We start from the raw sequence: 18265 nt of genomic DNA, 5'->3' as shown, positions 1-18265 counted from the left end.
AAGCACAGATTTACACACAGTTACACTCTCTTCATTTGACCTTTAAGTTCTGAATTTGCTGAGATAAAGTGGTTTCCCACGACAGACATAAAAGCGCCTGCTGGGACATGTTCTCATCTTTCTCTCGCTTTCTCCCCCTTATTATGTTTTTAATGCTTTCTTTACAAAAACAAACTCTTTTCATCTGCCCTTTCTCCAAACACACAGACCTCAACAAACTATAAACGATTTGCATCCAACATTTACTGAGCCTATGATATTCATCACGAGCCAGTCCTCTCATACTGTGAGCTTATCTCTTGCACTCTACTTCCAATCTACCATCACATCTCCAAAGGGTGATCTGAGACCTGAGCAGGCGACAAGATAATGAATATAACATTAACTACAAACATTTAGGGCATTAACATCATATGCTTCATCACACCATTCCCCTCTAAGTAAGCATGTCTGTTTCTATAAACATCATCTAGCATCTAATGCTACATAAAGTCAAGCACTGCCACACACCAACATGCCAGCACATATTCAGCTTACAGCGGTTTATAAGTATATTATGGATGATAAAAATGAATATTTAACCAGCTTTGAGAACTATTCTGATCCCATCTCAGCCAGATACTTGAGCCTTGATTTTATAAAATGATACAGGTTACTGCCACTTCTTATCAACTGTAGGTTATCACCACTGCTGTCAGCTGCTGTATCAACATTAGTTCATGGCATACATGCAATTGGACTTCCTCTCTTAAGCCACCCCTGTCCTTTGCTTTCTTTATCTTTCACTCTCTATCTCTCTAAACAGGAGATGCTAGCTAGGTAACTCACAACAGCAGCAGAGCTTGTCATTAAGTCCAAGAAAAGAGTTGGACAAACACGAAAGTCAGAGAGACATAAAGAAAGAAGAAGAGCAGGTGAAAAGTGTAGTCCCTTCTGTCTCTTACTTTTGTGAAAACATATCACAGACCACAAAACAGACCACGATATACAGCGACCAAACAGTCTGACGGCTGGATTACATTTTCTCTTTCCAACGAAGGGGTTTTCAGTAATTCTTACATGCTTTCAATTTAACATCAATATCATCCATATAACAACACTGAACAACAGTTGTCATGTTAAACAGCTGCCATTCTCATCAAGTGAAGGTGCTCTGGTGATGGGTGAGGTGTCCACAGGCTGCATACTGTAGGTATAGTTCAAGGTCAAAGACAATGGCATCCCAGCAAAGCTTCACGGTGCACATCACAAGAGGCGTTTCCATACAGGGAAGATGGACTTTGTAGTGGCTGGAACGTGTGTGTCTGTGCACGTGTGTGTGGTGTGAGCAGGTTACCTGAAGTGGGTGACTTGCTTCTCTCCATGTCAATGGACTGCTGGTTGTCAGAGAGTTCAGTAAGGCCTGCCCCAGCCAATGGCAGTTGAGAGGGAGAAGAAGCAGAATGTACACAGCCTGTCAGATTGTTTCAATCCTCAGTGAGACAGACTTAACAGAAATCAGCTTGGTTGATGTCAGCCACACAGAGCTCCAAGAAAGAGGTAATTAGCAATCCTTGGTCTATATGTTTCCCAGTATTTTATTATTATTTCTGAAAGCATGATATTATGGGATCAAGGTCTTTACTAATATTTGACATTTGCTCTTTGCACTAGATGGATTTTGTAGAATCCATTTTGCCTTCTGGGAGCAGAGTGGCTGAATCCTGAAGTTACCTGCACTACAGTCTATTCAATAAATGTACATTTATAAATGTGTTTTTGACTTTCCAACCAGTCTGCATCAAAATGTCAACATTCCCATGATTACACAACCACAGAATGTAGTGCAAATTTCATGATAAAGTGGCATATACAGTCAAAATACAAAACAGAACAAACATCAGATCTGATCATGCACCAAGCACAGGCCATAATGAGAACTCATACCTACTACTTTTTTACAAAAACATCACTGATGCTGGAATTTCTAATTATAATTCCTTCATGTCTGAGTGCAAATGTGGGGTGTTTAAGCCATGTTCATTATGGCTCCATTAACAGCCTCGCTGAGTCGTCACAGTTCAAAAATTTTGATTAATTTAATTATTTCTCTTCAGTCAGAGTTTCCAGCAAAACGTCTTAACACAGATTTTCCTTCCAGTTATTTACACTGGCCTTACAGATAACTGAAGGTATTAAAAATGATTCTGATTAAAACTTTGCTGAAGAATAAAATTAAGAATTCCTTTGTAACCATTGACTCAAAGTACATATAGTTTTGCAAGGCTCAGTGGATGAACAAGGCTTCATTCACCCCACTATGCTTCAGTTAACATATACATCACATAGATCATATAATATTTATAACTGCCCTTACTTAACAGGCTCAAAGGAGTGGCTCTCCTTCTGCAAAAGGACATACTGCTGCACATGACTGGAATAGGCCGGTTTTATTTTATGTGGGGAAAATACAGATATGATATTCTGCTACAAGACCAAGACCTTCCATTCCAATCATCTCTTTGGTTTGTCCTTTTGCTTTTTGTCCACATCATCCCTTCCCAATCTCTATGGCAGTCATCTCTATCAACCCTGTTGTCCTACTATGTTCCACCAAGACACTGCCCCATCCCCCCATCCCTCCCCAACACACATAGAGAGCCTCCCCACCCCCAGCCTTTAGGAAGGCCTGACTTACTCTGATAGGATGTACGGATCCTTTTCTTTGAATCTGAATAAAAGTTAGACAGGCCACGCATGCAAAACTCTGTCAGGCAGGCCCACATGCCCACACCAGCAGCCACAGAGTCACCAAAAGGTGGGAGGAGGAGGAGGAGGAGGAGGAGAGGGAAAGAAAGAGTGGTGGAAAGGATGGAGGGCAGGAATAAAGAGTGAGGAGTGTAGGTAGAGATTCAGGGCAAGGAGAGATGAGAGAGAACAAGAAGGTGGGAAAGAAAGAAAGAAAGAAAGAAAAAGAAAGAAAGAAAGAAAGAAAGAAGGAAAGGAGGTGACAGTGTGAAGTTAAATAAGAGAGGAAGGATGGATGGGGAGGAAATCAAACATTTTAGGATGGAGGGAAGGGAGGGGAGGGAAAAGGAGGGAAGGGGGAGAGAGAAGAACACACAGGCTTAGTGTGGAAAAGAAAGTGAGAGCAAGCAGCAACCGAGTTAGTGTCAGGGGAGCACAGACAAGAAATACCCGCTAGTCCTGCAAACCCTGGAAACGCTGATGCGATTGGTCATTTGCACAAGAAGTAAACTACTGTGTTAGCAGGGAACATTTCAGTACTTAAAAAGCAGAATCAAAATAAATGTCTTGTTGCATCATATAATTGATTTACATTTCATTTTGTTCATATGCTGTTTGCTACCTACTGTCCAAACCACTGCAGGCTGGTATTATATACTGCACTACAAATAGAGAAACACACCTAAAATAGGCAATAATCAAGCATCATTTAATGAAAAGAATACACTACAGTTCACTGACATGTATATATAGAATACACATACACATATGTGTGGTGATAACAACTAAAAATGTTGTGGGACAGTGTTGTCTTCAGTGATATGTTAACTCCAGGACAGTAAGTTTTCAAGATCATAACACCACCACATGGGGTACAGGAAAAGGGCACAGTTACCCGTTTCTATTTTTCCTTCCATCTCAAAATTGATCTTAAAGACCCAACACAGAAAGACTTTTACAAAAGAGGAAGTTGGGAACAATAAGTGCTGTCGTAGTCAATACAAGCACTTATGCAATAGCGAATGAAAAGAGCAGGTTCTAAAGGCCAAAGTCACTCCATACCTCCATCTAACCTGATATTCCCCTTCACACAAATCCTGAGTACCTGTAAAGCATTTTCAGCTACACTTGTGGGAATTATGTAATAAAAAAATCTCAGTACTTTAAATTGCTTAAAGGGCCTCAGACATCTGAAATATTAAACTGCTGGAGCTGCCGTGCCATCAAAGTTTAGTTTGGGGTCAAATTAAAATGTGGCTTCTATTGTACACAATAATTTCTGTGTGGTGGGGCTAAATATCTTTACAGTATTTAAGTATAAATAAGTGGCTGCCTTCAAAGACCATCACCAGCCAAGATCAGCAGCAGAATAAAAACAGGGGAGGCAAGGGTCAGGAAGTACAACGAGACCTCTGTGGCTTTCGACTACAGGTCTATGCTCAAGCAGGACTAAAAACAGAAAAGACGGAGAAATCAAATGATAACATGCATAATAATGCCGACGTGGAATGACACGCAGCCTGTTAACATGCACTTCATATCATAGTGCAGATCTGTGACAGGCATACTGAGATGGAGGAGTGTTTTTGTCTTTGTATGTTGTAGAGGTACAGAAAAAGAGCAAGGAGAGAGTAGAGATAGAGTTGGACTGATGCAGGCTTTTGAATGCTGATACAATCACCTCTATTTTTAGATTTAACTATATGTTGTTGGTCTAAATTTGGGATTACAGACTGGATTTTGTGCCAGTAGACAATGTCTCTTACATGTTAGGCCAAAATACTTCAAAATACCTTTTTTGTGTCAGAGTGGAAAAGTCTCTGATACATCACTTGCTGACAATAAAAATGAAACCTAGACAGTGTCGGGAGATTTTTTTTTGAAGTAAAAGTAGAAATACTATTATGTTAAAACACTCTGTTCACAGTAAAAAAATCTACATTAAAGAACAGAAGTATTACTGGCAAAATGTACTTTATTATCAAAAGAAAAGCAGAATGACCAAACCTTTTTGACATTATAGGTGGTGGAGATAAAGCTAAGTTGAACTGCCTTATACTGTTGGCAAGTTGAATTTACTATATGACAATGCATAATATTTTATAAGCTCATTATACTGCATTTTTGTACAAAAATTATATGTATGTAATTTGTAAAGTTTCTTTACCTGTCAGATAAATGTAGAGGATTGAAAGTTACTTAGTTAATATTACCAAATATAATTTAGAGGTACTTATAGTCTTCAGCAGTAGTACTGATGAATCACACAGGAAATGTAATGAAACCACCCTCATCATTGATTTTAGATGATTAATGTAAGATAGGTCACATTTGCCTGATTGATCAGTCAAGCCTCAGAGAGAAAAAGAGATACAGAAGAAGGAGACAGATGAAGAGGAAGAAAAAGGAGAGTGGACAGGAGAATAGAAAATAGATAAGACAGCAAGGTACAGTAGTCTCGATGTAATGGCCACATATGAGGCACCTTTTTGTGTGGATGCACAGTGTGTGTTAGTTGTGCACGTGCATGTGTGTGGCAGGATCCCATAGGTGTGTGTGTGTGCTACCTGAGGTGGACTGTCTGTTCCTGCGGGGGGAGCGGGTAAGGCGCTGGTAGGGGTCGGCGGCTCCATATAGATCCAGTGTTGACATACACAACAGGATGGTTTTCTGCAAGTAGTCCACTACCGCTAGGCCATTACAGTTCCCAAACGCCAAACTGGACACACACAAACACGGCAAGGAGGCACGTGCACATCCACAGACACACACACATTTGCATTTACATGGAGGAGAAAGATATTTTATGTATTTTAAGTATTTTTGTGTAATCACTTATCTCACTTTCAGTGTGTTTATCTCACAAAGCTAGCGCTGCTGTTTTTGAATATTAATGTCAGATTTCCAATAAGACCCACTGCCACCTGCTACCCATCTCTGCTCAAGAGCCTTTGGTCTAACTGATGAAGAGAAACCTGTTGGCAGTAATTTTTCTATTTATTTATGTGCAAGAGATGTTCCAGTTGATCAGGAACTGACCAGAATGTGATGATATTCACAAGAAATGACTTTATCAGTGGCCTTTCAACATAACAATCAGAAAAAAAATTATAAATTAAGTGAGGCAATAACATAAATGTCACTCAAATTCATGCCAGCCACTCCATCACCTCTCTCCTGCAGCCAGCATGCAGATGTCTGCTTCGGTTCATATTATTGTCCTGTGATTCAGGCTGTGACAACAGCATCCACAGTGTTGTCTCTAATTTGGAAATTTTATCAAGTGAATGAATAGGGCTTTTTGTCATGTTCTCTAGGTAAACAACAATTTGAAGACAATGATTATGTGTTTGAAAACACATCACTCAGAATACATTATTAAAAAAAACTACAGAGTCCAAAGGCAGCAGTGGGCAAACCCTACCCTTTTTCACCCTTTCAGTAACAGTGACATCTGACCTATAGTGTGAGCCTTACAACACACACGACAAATATGCCATTAGCAGGAAACCACAACATTCGCAGATCAAAACTAGAGGCTCAACAGATGAAGAAAAGTGATGGTGGAAAAAAAACATCCTGCTACCATCTGTGTGTGTGTGTGTGTGTGTGTGTGTGTATGTGTGTGTGTATATATATATATAAATAAAAAGGTCATATAGGGAATAACAGCAGCTTTAAACATTTCTCTTTTTTTATAACTTGCAATTTCAGAATGTACAAAAGAAAACAGCCCAATGCAAACAGCGTTACCGTGATTAGTGTTGCACAATGCTTCATTAATTTGACATAGGTTATGCTGAGACAGGGGTTTTCCCAGTGAGAAGCTGAAGCAGAGTGATTAAGTTTCTTGAAACTTGAGCTGTCAGTGAGGTCTCTTTCTGCACTATGCACATTTAGACATGGTGCAACACATTTTAGGAGGACTTGGAATAAATGTCAGTGAACTTGTCCTTTGGTGTAAAATGTTCATGCCATGACGATGACCAGAGGAGACAGCCTCGCGTCTTTACTGTGACTTTAGTAATGAGGACAGACATTAATATGGCAGTGATTTATTGCTGTTAAAAGTAAGTAGTCATCCAGAGCTTTTGTGTAATGTGTTTTTATGTTTCTGTTCATTAGTGTGTTACGATGTAATGTTTCTTTTGTCTGCTATATTATGAGAACTGTCACCATCACTTTAACAGATGTCAGTGAATTACAAATATTATTTTGGCTCACAACAATTATCGTTATTATAATTCAAATATATCATGTCTTATAGTGAAGAAAAAAGAAACAGAAATCTTTCCTTTTCCTTTCATGTCTGTCTTAAATGGGTGTGTGTGTGTTTTCATGAGGATGTGTGAGGGAGCAAGAAAAAAAAAACAAAATAAATCAATTTCTGCAATTCCATTCAAGCTGTGAATAGCTTTAGAGCATAGAGGCAAATATTGGCCCTGCCTTGACCCAAAGAGCTTTTTAAAAAGAGCTGTGATTTTATTGGTTTCTGCCAGCAGAGCTTCTATTCACAGCAAAACCATAGAAGTTTGGGAGGTCATCTCTTAAACACCAGTATTACATATTTTAATAATTCCCAAACAAACACTACCTAAAGTGAAGGAAAAAAGCAGATAGGAAGTATCCACGCATCCTGAGGGTTCTGCTGCTGTGTGTGCATTTTCACAGGATACCTACTTACAGTAAACAGTTTAAATACTGTTCTAACCTTGTGCTCAGGGTATATTAAGTACAGGTAATAATGACAACAATACCAATCTGATGTGGCACCTCCACCCTTATCTATCTATTTTTGTGTGCTGAAATACTCTGAAACAACCACAGCCATATTGCAACCTTAAAAGTATTTCTATAATGTTCCAAAAAAGCTTACCTTATATAAATAAAGAGATCGGCCAATGGAGACACTGATACACACAGACAGATGGGAAGAACTATGCATACCCGCAAGCATGCTGTGTGTGTGTGCCTTAACATCAGTGTATAAGATGACTTCAGGAGGTTTATGTTTGAATCACTGTCAGACTGTTCCCTTTTGTTGACATTTGGGACCATCAACATGAAATTCCTCCATTACACCTTTAAGAGAACTATGTGGTGTGTAGCTGGGTTAAAGCTGCGGTTTAAACCAGCCATCCACAGTGGCTCTCCTGTCAGTAAAAAAAATCTCCTCGGCCTCTCAGGTGTAATTTTGGTGCAGTTTCCACTATCTGCTCCATTTCCAGTGATGCTGTTATAATAGTACTACAAAGCTGAGCAACTGTCAAGGCACCATTGAACTGTGACAATAAGCAAAGATCTCAGAAGGCATCCAGCTTTGTCCACACACCTTCAAATTATAACAAGAACTGATGCACTGAATGAGGACTACCAAGCATCTGGAACTGATCAGCACTATGGATAATTCATGAAAAATGCCCTAATCTAGACAGACAAATGAATAGTCACACAGTTGAAAAGGTAAACGAGCTGACAGACAGACTGTCATCTGGAGACTTACAGGCCATAGGCAGAGTTGATGTCCAGGCTGGTGATCTGTTGTGGAGGCTCCCCATCCACCCACAGCAGCTGGATGACCAGCTCTGCCTGGTAGCCAGGGGGGACCCGAACCACCCGGTCCTTCACCCTGAAACAGACATACAGTAAAAGAGAGGTTAGAGTACTGTGTAGACATACAGTACGCAGTGAGGAAGTGACAAAAAACTTGACTTCATGTTGACCCACTACTTATGCCACAGGCAACAGAAAGAAAAAAAAAAAATCAACAGAGGATTATACATGTCCAATGTTTACCTAATTATTTGTCACGCTGAATATTCCCAGCATGCTACAAAACCAACAGATTCATCATTCTTGTCATTATCTGATACACTGAACCTATAATGTGTATAAAGAGGGCTTACTTGAGGCAGGGGATGCTGTCTTTGATTCCCTCTGGTGTTCCACTGCTGGGGCTAGCTGGGTGTTGGTGGGGTTGGGGTGAATGGGAGCCAGGCTCTGATAAGCTGGGATTTTCATTCTCCGATGGAGAGATGACATCTTCTGACTCACACTGCAGGCGTACCTCTAGCGACTGGGGATGACACAGATGCAGAAGTATGGATTTATCTATAGTACCTATCATGATAGCCATCAGTCACAAATCATAAACAGTATTTACATTAAATTTCCCTGTAAAAAAAACAAAACAAAACAAAACAAAACAAAACAAAACACAAGTGTCAGTGAAAAATGCTGAAGATGTCAAAGCAGGAGCTTGTTAAAATGACAGAGAATTTTACAGGCACCAAATCACCAGGATACAAACCCTTTCATCTTGATTCTGCTTTCACTCACCACTATCTGCGTGTTGGCGTCATATTTGCTGAATCGATACAGGATGATGTGGGCTGAGATGCCAACCACACAGAAGACACGACTCTGAGGGCACCAGCTGACCATCTGAACAGCAAAGGGGTCTTCCTCCACCAACTCGGCGGCCCGGCCCTCACCAGGCTTTGGCTTCTCAAACACTTTGGAGGTTTTCAGCTTGTACAACATCTGCAGTGTGACTGGTTAGAGAAATGTTGGTGAAAATAACTGTTAAGGCAACAGTACAGTAAACGGCAACATGTGAAAAGAGAACAACTGACATTGTCTGTGGTGGAAGCACATACACAATGAAGAACACAATAAGTATTACTGTAGTGTTTTTGAATGGCAGATGGAGTTCAGTGGCATGGGTGGATGAGCTTTGTTAAATCATGTCCACACAAACCTGTTTGTAGGATAAATTGTTTGTTTTGGTGTTTTGGTCCAATTGGTGAAAGATTCTCACCATGCACATCTATGAATGGCACAGCTGGGTTGCGTAAATAATGTGGCTGACTGAGAGGAAAGAGATTATTACCACAGCCCTCATATTCCATTTCACCCTTCACACAAAATGGTGCTTTGTCTCTATGAACAAAAACAGCAGAGGTGTTTGAAAATACACACACCGTTTGTGCACGGTTAACTTTAAGGATGTGTTAATTGAAGATGACTGGGAATATTTTATGGAAAAAATAAATGTAAAGTAATAATGAATAAATGTTGTGCAAATACCAATATATTGGCTCACTTGTATAAATATAATATATCATTATCAGATAAAGCTAGCATGTTAACTAGCTAACCAGCTAACTAGAATGCCAAGATATGATGGCTGCAAGCTGGTATGGTTTGTTCAAAGTCTGAAGGTCAGTTAGGGTCAGGCTGGGAAAAGCTTGTCTCACTAAGGAGTAAATCTCTATCAACGAAAGTAACACCGAACATGATGCAAACCCAAATAAATCCCACCCACAGACCACAGGTGTCCATAAAATTTCTTTCAAAAGATTTTGAGCAAACCACACATATACATGCCAGGTGTTTTTTAGGGTGTAGACATCTGTGAATAAGACAGTGAGCAATGTGCTTAATTTGTTGTGGAGCATCTCATGTCACTATGGTCCTTTTAATTTGCTTTGAGTTTGGAGCCCGCAGCAAATCTGAAATTACTCACCATGGAATTTATGAAAATATATTGTTTGTTCGAGCGTGTTGTGTAACCAAAGCCTGAGCTGAACAAAGTGTATCACTTTAGTTTGGCTCAGAGAGAATAAGACACAAAAAAAGAAAAGTATAGAGGAAAGTATAGAGGGTGGACTTACTTGCAGATGCATCCCAAAACTTAATCGATCCGTCGGCATGTCTGAACAAGGAGAAAGATTCGTTTTCTTTGGTATTTCAGCCAGAGTTAGTGCATTTAATTAGTCTAAGAGTGGATCAGGAAATTAAGGGAAAACGCAGGACACTAAAAACAAGGAAAGCTCCTTGCTTTCACACCACAAATACCTAACTGTAATAAATGTTACAGTGATTATTACTGATTTTAAATGTTACACAGCGCTGGAATCGTCACCGGATCACCTTATAGTTTCTGTAGTTTGAAAAGTAAAGCTGAATTCTTAATCTCCTCTGGGACAATAGAAATACTACGAGCCAAGAATTAAAGTATTTTTAGGTTTTTCATACAGTGTACTACAGAGGAAATATCACCATGTTGGCCTCATGTGGATGAACTACTGCTGATATCTGTGTGTGTTACCCAGAGGTAGATCCCACCTAATGTGCATTCCTCAGAACAGGTTAAAATCTCTGCCAACCCCGTACAATGCAGTATGGCCCCAGGCTGCTCTGTGCTGACTGTGATGAGGTTGGCACAGACACAAATCACACTTGCAAAGCACTATAAACAAACTATTAATCTCAGTCATCTGGTCCTGTCTTGGTTTGAGTGAAGACATACCTGAAGATTCTCTTTAATAGTGACGGGTGATACTGCACATTTTTTCCCAGCAGCTTGGGTTACTGGGTCTCTTGTGTTTAGTCGTATCTTTCTGTACCTTCAAAGTATTTCTGTCAGTATTTCTGACTTACCCTGTGATTATGATCTCTGGGTAGGTGTGGGAGCCTAATGTCCACGTTCCTCCACTGATTGGCCACTCCTGAAGTGGATACAGACAGAGTGTTGGTTATTTTGACAATCCAATCACATCATCTTTTCTTTTTCTCCCACAGGGCCTGTTGGTAAGATTTCATTTGATTCCAAAGCACATGAAGAATCACATTTGAGACTTTTTTTTGCTTCAATTTTTAAAAAACAAATATGAAACTGTACTGATTAAAATGTTACACATGTTAATGATCACTCATAATTTGCTTCAACAACAATTATTTTGGAAGGATGAATTTTCTTAGTAAATGTCAAAGAGCATTTACCAAACAAGCATCTTCATACCTTTTCTATAACACCTATAAAGAGTGAGAGTGTGGAGAGTGTATAGAGTGTATAGAGAAGCTGTTTGATTACATAAAAACTAACTAAAAAAATTAGATTTTTTTTTTCATTCAAACATCTTAACAAACATCTTCCAAAACAGACAATCATGTGTAATTGGACAGAATGGTATTCCTTACTTACAATTACCCTTCCTTACCTTTTGGCTGTAGCCGGTCTTCTTGTGTTTAGCTCCTATAGAGTAGAGGATGGGGATAATGTCGGGTGGACAGTCGGCAAAATAGGCTGTGCAGGTAACTGGAGACTCATGGATATCCATGGGGTAAGGGTTCTCAAAGACAGGGAAGCTGCAGGGTACATGGCAGAGGAGGCAGAACAGAAAGTTGAAGCCATCATGAAATACTGAATTGTTTTTATTTGATAAAACCTGAAAACATCCACCGGGGTTGCATCTACCTGGACAGTAAAAACCTCTTGGTGTAAAGTTCACCAAACTTTACAAACTGAATTACAGGGTCAGTATAACTAAGAGGTATGACATTTTGCAACATCACCTCTTTACATATCCTTTGCTTTAATGACATTGCCATGAAACTGAGGAAACTGAGGTAAAATATGCCTGTGCTACTGCAAAGCTACACAAACCCTGTAAATTACATTACAAATATTTCTTGATTTTTCTTTGAACGGTAAACTTTATGACTTAGTGGGAGGATATATACTGAGTACAAACTATCAAATCTACACCCTCTAGGTGCAGGCCACTGACTAATTTACAATGGACAATTTAAACACAATTAGCAGCTAATCAATGAGCTGACAATGTCGACAATCTGGACATGTTAAAACTGCATTAAAGCTTATCAGGAGATATTTATATCTAACAGCTTTAATTAGGTAACCTCATTAACTAGGTAACCTAATTTATACATAGGTGTTTTGCTGCTATTCAAAAGTATTCCCTCGCCTCAGGTGTTAATCTGTCAAAACTGCACCACATCAGCACCTTTCACCTTCATCTTCATTCCCTCCGATAGTGATAACAAGTTCATTTAAATGAAGTGATAGCATTTGCTCCCTTTATTTGAAAGACAACATCTGACCTCTGCTTGTCCCTGAAGCAGAGATTCAAATGGCAGTGACCACTTCTTTAACCCTTTCACTTTGTTTCTGACTATGACAGGATTTGACTTATAGATCCCCTTAACTGATACCAGGTCATATCATCTCATGTCAAAAACCGACATGAGATAATGTGACTCTTTCATTTCGCTATCAGTCACATGCAGCTTAGCTGTTGGCAGGTGCGTTTATACTGTACATGTGAAACACATACTTGCTCTGTGTCAAATCCACCACAATTAAGTCCTTCTCCAGAAGCACCACCACTGCATAAGGCTCCTGGACCTCTGTAAGGAATATAGCCAAACTGAAAAAAATCATGCTTAATCCATATTCACATCATTTATAACCACACATTTGAATATTTTTAGGATAAGATTTCGTTTATCTACAACAAACATTACGACACTCAAGAAAAATTTCAAGCCCACAAGTCCTTTAGTATAATCATCATTGTTTCATTGACTCCTGATTGTTTTGTTGATTAAATTTTAGTCACAGATAGAAGAAGCTCACAGAAAAGTATAGAGAAAAAAATGAAAAGCCCAGACTGTTTGACACTTGCTGCTGTTCTGAAGATGTTTCCAGAATCTTCAGACCTGCAGCACTGAAAAATATTTCATCTCAACAACAAATTCTACACTGTCTGATTTGTGTCTTTTGTTGTGTTTTGTTTTGATTCTTTTAAAGTAATTTTCTGATGCTTTAAGCTCCACAAACAAAATTCCAGTCCCCTCTATTTCACTGGTATGGAAGCAAGTAACTCAGAGGCAGACATGTCAAAACTTGAACAAATAAGTCCAAATCCTTCTGTGTTGTCTTTGCATGGACATACCGTTGTTATAAGGCGTCTCGCAAAGCGCCATGAACTCGACAATAGGATAGTCCATCTCGAGCACAGTGATGGCTTTGCCGTGCATGATGGTTAATGTTGGTCGCCGTCCTGCCTTGTCATACGAAAGACCGCCCGAGAAGATCACAAAAGGCTCGCTGTATTGGAGGGGGAACAGGACTTTAGTAAGGGTTTCTCTTGGTCTGTATCAATGTAAGTGGCTGAAACTGACCAGGCAGTAATTCAATAAATGAAAGAACGAATGAATAAATCAAATGTCAGTTAAACTATTTATGTGTGTGTGTGTGGCGTTCAATCTGTTTAAAAGCCACTAACAAAATGAAATAAATTGGAGAAAAAAATAAATGAATGTTCATTTTTAAAGCTACGAAGAAGCGGCTCATCAAATGAATTAAGTAACTGAATGAATGAATAAACGAATGAATGAATGAATGACTCTCATCTCAGAAGTTTCATATCATTCAACTGAATTTAACTGTTGAATGTATGACAAGATGAGATGATCATTAATTATATATATAACAGTGATAGCTACTTAAGTACAACTACTTTAGGCTGAACTAAAGCAAATCTACAGTGAAGTGAACTGAAGCTGCATTAAATACAAAAGCAGAGATGTAAGCTGTCTGATTATCTTAGTACTCGCTCTCCAGGAGTTATGGTAGTGATCCAAAAGAATCAACCAGCTGGACACTGGTGTGCTGTGTTCCTCCACATGCCAGAGTTTTAGTGTGTAATCGTGCGTAATTTCACTCATCCCTCCCCACGAGCACAATTTAAGTGGCTGCAGTCACAAAATAATACTTTGCCAAAAAAACATAACTGCTATTTGCTTCTGTTGGTGGCTTATGATTATCACCAGCTGGGGTATTACAAGCAACCTTCTAGCTAATTTACTACATGATGAAATTGCCACAAAGAATAACTTCCTAAGACTCCCTGCATTCAAATCACAATTTATTACACTGAGGAAACTTAAGACGAAATGAAATCACTAAATCTGGATCTGAATGTCTGTTTAAAAAAACACACCTGTTCCTTGAGGTCTTGTACTCCACTTTGAGTATGGGTTTACATGACTCCTTCCTCCCATCCTTCTGTATCTTTCCTGAATTAGAGAAAAGAGCAAGCACACGGACAATATTTAAAGACAATATTACAGTTTACTGAAAACATCTTGAGGTCTTTGCCATCCTCTCTTGTTCTACCAAAACTAATGAACACTTTAAGCAGCTGTATCAGCTTACATTTTCATATTAGACTGGAGTCAGTTTCTTTCCTGTGTGACAAATCAGTTTACTAAAACATTTAGAGGGGTAAAAAATGCAAAGGAAACATGGAAATTTTGTATTAGCCTGCAACTGTTATTTCGTGCTCTGTCAAACTTTTTTTCCCCCATTTCAAGCTCTTCATTATATTCAACGTAACCACTTCAATAGCTGCTTTATTCAGTGGACCAATGCACCACTCCAGGCTCACGACGCTATCCTCCACAGCTGTAATCACAAAGTAATAATAGTGACTAACATGACTCATTATAAAGCAGACCACGACATAGCTCAAGAACAACAACTCTGCTTGGAACATAAAAAGTGGTTTTGTTCTCATTCCCACTTCACTTTCTGATTACTGTGTAATGCGTCCAATTCTCCTTTTCAGGGAATGGCAAAGTGGCAGGCCACCATCAGAGTTAGCGCACTGAACAGAGTTATCTTTCACCTGCTTCACACAATGAAATGATTTTGCCTTTGATATAAAGAGGAAGTCTCTCAGCTGGAAGGCAATGGAACCTTGGGTTTTACCTCATGGACAAAAACATGAAAGAAACAGAATTTCTAAACTGCAAGACTTTTTCTACTATAGCTTTTACTAAATCGAATACAACAATTTCAAATGCTATATCCTCTAACAACAAAGGAATAAATAAAAATCATGTGTTTAACATAGCTTATGTTACATAGGCCTTTAATAAGTTAAGTTTACGGACAGTGCTGAATTCATCATCTGCACATGTACTGCAGCAACAGCTTCAACCTCACTTATTGAAAAAATAAATTATATAAACATAAATTCATATAAAGAAACAATTTACATAACCTCAACACAAAAGCTACGCACAAGTGGTCAGGGTGAATGGTGGGTGTACAAAGCACAAGACTTTGACGCCGGAGACCAGGATTTGCATTGTGCATCCCACATGTCGCTGGGTGAAGGCTAATAAAACACTTGCGTGTGATCATTAGCTCAAACAACTGTTATTTTCATTTGCCTCTCTAAGGCACAAACAACTCAAACCTTGACTGCTGTGTTCCAGCACCGACCCAAAGAGCATGTTAAAACTAAAGTGACAGATTATACACAGTACCTCCTTTCCACACGTAGGTTGCAAATTGAGCTGACACTGATCTGGGAGCACATGCCCAGCTGTTCTCGCTCTATAAACTTGCCTGTAGGAGAACTGTAGCCATACAGGGTATTTACTCAAACTGGATTTCTTTCTGGTTTCTGGTGTTTTCATTTCCATCAGGTATGCTTATGTCACATGGCATAGAGACAGTGACACCTAATTTGAACAAACACTGATGTATGTGCATCCACTAAAAAAAATACTGTTGCAGACTTATTGCCATGATGAAGAACTTAGAAGTGTCTCTAAAAGCATATAACACAAATAATAATGTGAAGCTGTATGAAAGCTGTGGCTTAAAGCTTTGCTATGGCATCATCATTGTTGTTGTAGGAATATGCAGAGGTAATACAGTTCCTCTTGCTTATAACATAACATCTGAACACAACCAATGACAGCAGTGTCCAGCAAGCAAAGCATGAAGCAAAACAAACGCTACAAAGCAAATGTGAGCATGAAGCTATTTAATCACAGGTGGTTGCTGCGGAGTGATGCTTGACTTGCAGTGTCCTGCCAGAACACGTTTATTTATTTATTTCTTCAACAGAGGGAGTGTTTCATTCCCAGGAGATGGCATGTTTACTCTTTAATGTTGTTCTTTTTCCACGTCTTAATTCACCTCTGTTCATCTTCAGCTCCCTCTGTCCTGCCCCTTCCTTCCTTGCTTATCTGGCGCATAAACATTCTGCTGGTATTTAACCATGTCTTAAGGCCTGCTGCCCTATCCCTAACACCCATCGCCCACATCCTTCCCATCTTGCCTTCCTGTTTAGTGATTTTGCCTGAGATCACAGATCACAGCTCACAGCAAGGACTTATTCGTCACCACATATCCGACAACATAAGAGTGCCCTGCCAATACACAAACCACACTAGAGTAGCAAAGAAACAGAAGGAAGACTAGTCAGAGGAAGAGTACTTAGAATAACATATGGGGAGGAAGTCATTCAACCCAGTATTCCCACCTGACAGATAGATATTCTGAACTGGCAATGATGCTCATCACATATTACACTGACTGTGAATGTGCAGACTCTTGACAATGAGCTTGGCTTGAATAATACAGAGTTGATGGCTCTGCACAGCCAGTTTGGGCAACAAACACTACCAATGTTTATGATATACAGTATCCCATGGGATTTGTCCCATTATTATTTTTCTCATATACACAGCACTTAAAGATTTATCAACTGTGTCTACCTAAAAAAACATCACTGAAATATTTTTGCACACTGCAACACTCTCAATGCTATGTGATGTTTTAATTTACAGACATTTGCATTCTTTACGTTAATCAGAATCAGAATCCGCCAAGTACGCATACACATACAAGGAATTTTTTGCCGGCAGTTGTTGTCTCTCTAGTGGTAAAAAAAAAACAACAACAAGGTAACAAATCTATTTACAATATGTACAAATATACAAATATGGAATAAAGTGCAGTATGAAAAGAGGTTTAACTATTTTTTATACTACTTTTAAGCTATTTCTTAGATTTGCATTTCAACATCCTAGAACTAAAATAAGCAAAAAGCTAGAATTCCTATATGCCCATATGTTCCATTTCTATCTGCTGTATGAAGGGAGATTGATAAGTTTGTGGCCTAAGGTAGAAGGAGATGAATTACACAGATCTCATTACATGTATGAGCAGTTCAAGTCTTTGATTGATTTTGCAGAAAATTTTAAGCTAATAGCTTTTGAGGTATTTCTGTTTTGGGCAATTGAAAATTGCAAATAATTGCAAGTAATCACTGAGAAAATGGACAACATCGGCCTTTGTGCAGTTGTCCTCTACAGGTCCTTGGCCTGATTTCACCTGATTTGGCTCCCTCAGACTACTTCCTCTTCCCCAGGAAGTAGACATAGCTCAGTGGTTGCCATTGTGAAAGTGATGATGGTAATTGCTGCTGTGGACCACTTCCTGGAGGTCCAAGATGCCAACTTCTACAAAGAAGGAATCCTTATACAACACAACTGCTGGACTAAGTGTGTAAATGTAGGAGGGGGACTATGCTGAAAAGTAAATGTTCTAGATTTTCCTTTTCCTTTACCTCAGGCCATGAACTTATGAATCACACCTCCTTTTAGGTAACAGCCCAAGAACTCTGTTTTCCCAGCTTGAGAATATCAAAGTTTGATTGAGTTAAGTAATAAAAAAACTGTATACTGTGGGTATGTATCTCACCATGAGGGAAGGTGACCTGGAATGGCTTGGTGGTGTTTCTGAGGTTCCACAGCGTCAGGCTGCCGTCCGAGTGACTGCACATGAACTGCTTCCCTTCGTGGTGCCAGCTGACCGAATGGATGGCCTGTGTTAATTATAGAGAGGTAACATACATTGTACAAA

At 39.3% G+C, this 18265-nt stretch overlaps 1 protein-coding gene across 2 annotated transcripts in view; it reads right to left on the bottom strand.

Annotated features, from left to right (window-relative positions):
• Window positions 1-18265, bottom strand: part of stxbp5l (syntaxin binding protein 5-like) — a 127686-nt gene that overhangs the window by 27708 nt on the left and 81713 nt on the right. Inside the window, exons 8-20 of one of the 2 annotated variants that reach the window (XM_041057537.1) lie at window positions 18104-18227; window positions 14541-14616; window positions 13491-13645; window positions 12870-12942; window positions 11733-11880; window positions 11173-11240; window positions 10404-10444; window positions 9067-9281; window positions 8634-8803; window positions 8231-8356; window positions 5292-5446; window positions 2678-2746; window positions 1337-1402 (exon numbers count right to left, since the gene is read on the bottom strand). In XM_041057537.1, the coding sequence (XP_040913471.1) occupies window positions 1337-1402; window positions 2678-2746; window positions 5292-5446; window positions 8231-8356; window positions 8634-8803; window positions 9067-9281; window positions 10404-10444; window positions 11173-11240; window positions 11733-11880; window positions 12870-12942; window positions 13491-13645; window positions 14541-14616; window positions 18104-18227 (1486 nt within the window). The remainder of the gene's footprint in view (window positions 1-1336; window positions 1403-2677; window positions 2747-5291; window positions 5447-8230; window positions 8357-8633; window positions 8804-9066; window positions 9282-10403; window positions 10445-11172; window positions 11241-11732; window positions 11881-12869; window positions 12943-13490; window positions 13646-14540; window positions 14617-18103; window positions 18228-18265) is intronic. The other variant, XM_041057538.1, reaches the window with a different exon arrangement.

This window comes from Toxotes jaculatrix, chromosome 15 (assembly GCF_017976425.1).
Source record: "Toxotes jaculatrix isolate fToxJac2 chromosome 15, fToxJac2.pri, whole genome shotgun sequence".
NCBI classification, from domain to species: Eukaryota; Metazoa; Chordata; class Actinopteri; family Toxotidae; genus Toxotes; species Toxotes jaculatrix.
The sequence above is the reverse complement of the archived record's forward strand: the minus strand, read 5'-3'. Positions and strand labels throughout refer to the sequence as shown.